A 3,674-nucleotide genomic window follows, 5' to 3' on the forward strand; every position below is an offset into this window, starting at 1 on the left:
GCTTCAAATTGTGTTATTTTGACTGAATAAAATTATCTACTAATTACTTCTCTGTTTGTTTTAAGAATTACATGTAATTAATTAGGTATTTTCACTCTTCACAATTAACAGCACCCAGCTTCCCTTTAAATATAAACAATTCTTGCGAAATAATGAGCATATTATGATGGGAAAATCCATATATTCGCACATACATACATTCATATGCACTTACTACATACGCATCTGTGCGCATAATCGTATCTGCATATTTTCATATACATACACACATGCTTACATACGCACATATGGTTTCCATCACAGAAGTCTGAAGCCCTTTTTGAACATCAAAGAAAGGGAAAGGCATAATGTGGAAATAATTAAGTAGAACAAAAAATTCCCACGCCACCTTTTTGGGAAAACGCAAAAATCAGAATTTCCAATCGACTAATCGATGTCCACAACATGTTTGCTGACGTCAACCTCAGGTAACAGAACTTAACTCACACTGTGCATTTCCTAAGAGGCCAACTTTATTGCTATGCATATACATATGTGTGTGTGTATGTATACTGTGGATTTAGCACTCATCTGTTGGGTATTTTCAGAAGCAGCAAAAAGTCACAACCCAAGTATCTCCTAGCATTAAACAAAAGTATCTTCTGTAGTGAGAGATATGCAGAGCATTGAACTAAAATCGTGACCCTCTCTCTTTAATCTCTTACCTGCAACAGCAATGAGGATCGTGATTTTGCGGCTCTCTCGCATACCTCACTCTCATTTTCTCGTTTATGTTCTTTTTCAGCTCGTACAGCTTTTGCCTTTGCTTTGATTCTGTCTTTACAGCAAACTGGTTTTTAAAGCTTAGTTCTGCGATACGATTTTGTCATTTTAAGCCATCACTTCAAGGCGAACAGTTTGTGCCAGACAGAACGCGCTGGTGATTTTACAAAATACATATACAAATGTGTATAACAATATTTACAAAAATAATATAATCAAAGTAAACAATAAAACGAGTTCAAGTGACGATCACGTCAAGGCGAGAAACAACAAAAAAACCATTTAATTCTGTGATTCCTCAGAAGTTCGAAATATGATAAGCGTTCGCTTTGCGGTGTTGTTGGGCTGCTTTGCACTTGGCCAGGCGACAGTGGCTTCGTGCGGTACTGTGCCAGCCGCAACACCATCGCTTTTGCCCGCCACGCTGCCACCTCCTATTCCAAGCGGCATTTTCTCCACGCAGCCAAACATCATAATCGGTGGTTTCGATGACTTCGACGACTATGTGCCATACCGTAGTGACACATTGGACCACTTTTCGTGGTCTCTGCTGAAGTTGGTGCTGCACGAGGAGCCCGGCAACGTTATCATCTCACCATTCAGCGTTAAGTTATCGTTGGCGCTATTAGCCGAGGCTGCCGGCAATGGTTCACAGACTCAACGTGAGCTCTACAGCACACTGACGGACATCAAGCAGCCGGAAAACTTGCGTGGCTTCTATAAAAAGACACTCAATGTGCTAAAGAAGGAGAATCCCTTTTACACGCTAAATTTGGAGTCAAAACTGTTCACGGATGTGGTCGTTGAGCCGCATCAGCGGTATGCTGCAATGCTGATGAGCTACTATATGACTGATATCGAGCGTTTAGACTTTGCGAACGCAAAAGTTTCTGCGGATGCGATTAACAACTGGTGCAGCAATGCCACAAATGGTCGCCTAAAGCAACTGGTCAACGAGGCCAATATACAAAATAATGTCTTATTGATGGCGAATGTGTTGTACTTTAACGGAGTGTGGCGTCATCCTTTCAATAACACCTTCGAGGGTGTCTTCTTCCAAACACTGCAGAGACAATTGCGCGCCGACTACATGGAGCAGACTGACTTCTTCTATTACAACAGCGATGAGGCATTGGATGCGAAGATTTTGCGTTTGCCTTATAAAGGCAAAAAATTCTCAATGTTCATTTTGCTGCCCAAAACATTGGGAAATATTGAGCAACTGCAACAAAATCTGGTCAATGACCAGCTGAAACGCATGCAGTGGGCAATGGAGGAAGTGAAGGTGAAGGTAACAATGCCGAAGTTTAAATTCGATTTTGACAAAAACTTGAAGCCAACATTGCAACAATTGGGCATCAATGACATCTTCACGAGTGAGGCCTCGTTGCCAGGGTTAGCGCGTGGTGCGGCCGTAGCTGGCGTATTAAAAGTGTCCAATATATTCCAGAAAAGCGGCATTGATGTGAATGAGAAAGGCACCGAAGCGTTTGCCTCAACTGTGGTGGAGATTGACAACAAATTCGGCGGCGTACCGCTCATCGAAGAGTTCAACGTGAATCAACCGTTCATTTTCTTCATTGAAGAGGAAGCAACTGGAAATATAATTTTCGCCGGCAAAGTTTTACAGCCAGAGGTTTAAGGTGATAGTGTAATGTTCTTTGGTGTGTATAAGTGTGTAGTAATATAAGTATAATTCATGTAATTATAAGTAATTAACATTTCCAGCCATAAAACGTAAATGGCATGCAGCCAGCGTGGAAATTTAATAATCGAATAATTAGCATTATTTTTAAGAAATTACGTTTAGGTTTGTATTTAAGTGAGAAGATACACACATTTCTTTCTATACTCGTTCCATATGGAACTACTTACTTAATTCTAACTAACGCTAATTTTAAAACGTCCATATTATTGCAGTTTATTACTGCTAATTTTTACTTTGAAATGCGTGATAAGTTTATGAAGTTGCAAATAATAAAAGATAATTTCGTCCCCTTAGTATAACAATAGCCTATGTGCTCATAGGCTATTATTTTTTTATTGAATTTTTGGATTCTCCATCGTCGATTTTATATGTGGTCAAAATTTGGTCAAATTCTAGTTCCACAAAGTGGGTCAAAACGTCAGTCAAAAATAATAAATATTTACAGACATAACGAGATTTGAGTGAGAGCTACTTTCGGCAAAAACTTTGAAATTCATTTTCTCAAAACATCAAAAAATTTATAGGCTATTTTGATACTAAGGGGACGATTTGTAAATTTTTATACTAAAAAAGTTGATATTTGAATATAAAGGTGTTCTGTGTAAATTGACGATAAATCAAGGTTGATAGATTGCCAGGTTTCGCCATCCCACGCGAAAAGGAGTGGATTGGATTGCGCAGCCGGAGTTGGACTGATGAGGGTTATTTTTTTTTTAACTTCGGTTGCCACGGCATCGGGGATTCGGTAGCAGAATTCTGCCCGCTCATTTCACACGTATTCATCCATTCGTCCAATCAGTCGGCAATGAAGTAAAATGAGCAATGGTCGCTTTGTTTTCTTCGTATATCACCAACAAAATCTCAGTTTTTTCATCAACAAACTGCCGTCGAGTCCCCTGTCACGCCAGCTAATCAGCTGATTGCTTCAAAATCGCTGAGAGCCGGTTAACGGTCTGATGTCAGCCATACCTCTGTATTCTGTACGTAGTGAGGAAAATTCTAGTCCATCCAAGCAGTACAAATATCAGCCTGAAAAGAGGAGTTGAGTATCCGGACTGGGGATTCCCTACTTCGATTTTACTGAATTTCGGAGTTTTTTACAAGTTGTGCCAAGTGGCGCTATTTATTAACCAGATTGACATAGTCAATATCATTTCATTTTTTATATAATAATAATTTTTAACTCAAATTAATACGAAGTGGG

The 3,674-nt window shown here is 39.5% G+C and overlaps 1 protein-coding gene across 1 annotated transcript; it reads left to right on the plus strand.

Annotated features, from left to right (window-relative positions):
• The first annotated feature begins 858 nt into the window (after positions 1-858).
• Positions 859-3,032, plus strand: LOC128863923 (serine protease inhibitor 27A-like). Its single transcript, XM_054103345.1, has one exon. The coding sequence runs from the start codon at positions 1,076-1,078 to the stop codon at positions 2,402-2,404; it is 1,329 nt and encodes a 442-aa protein (XP_053959320.1). The 5' UTR covers positions 859-1,075; the 3' UTR covers positions 2,405-3,032.
• The last annotated feature ends 642 nt before the right edge of the window (positions 3,033-3,674 follow it).

Source organism: Anastrepha ludens, chromosome 5 (assembly GCF_028408465.1).
Source record: "Anastrepha ludens isolate Willacy chromosome 5, idAnaLude1.1, whole genome shotgun sequence".
Classification (NCBI taxonomy): Eukaryota; Metazoa; Arthropoda; class Insecta; order Diptera; family Tephritidae; genus Anastrepha; species Anastrepha ludens.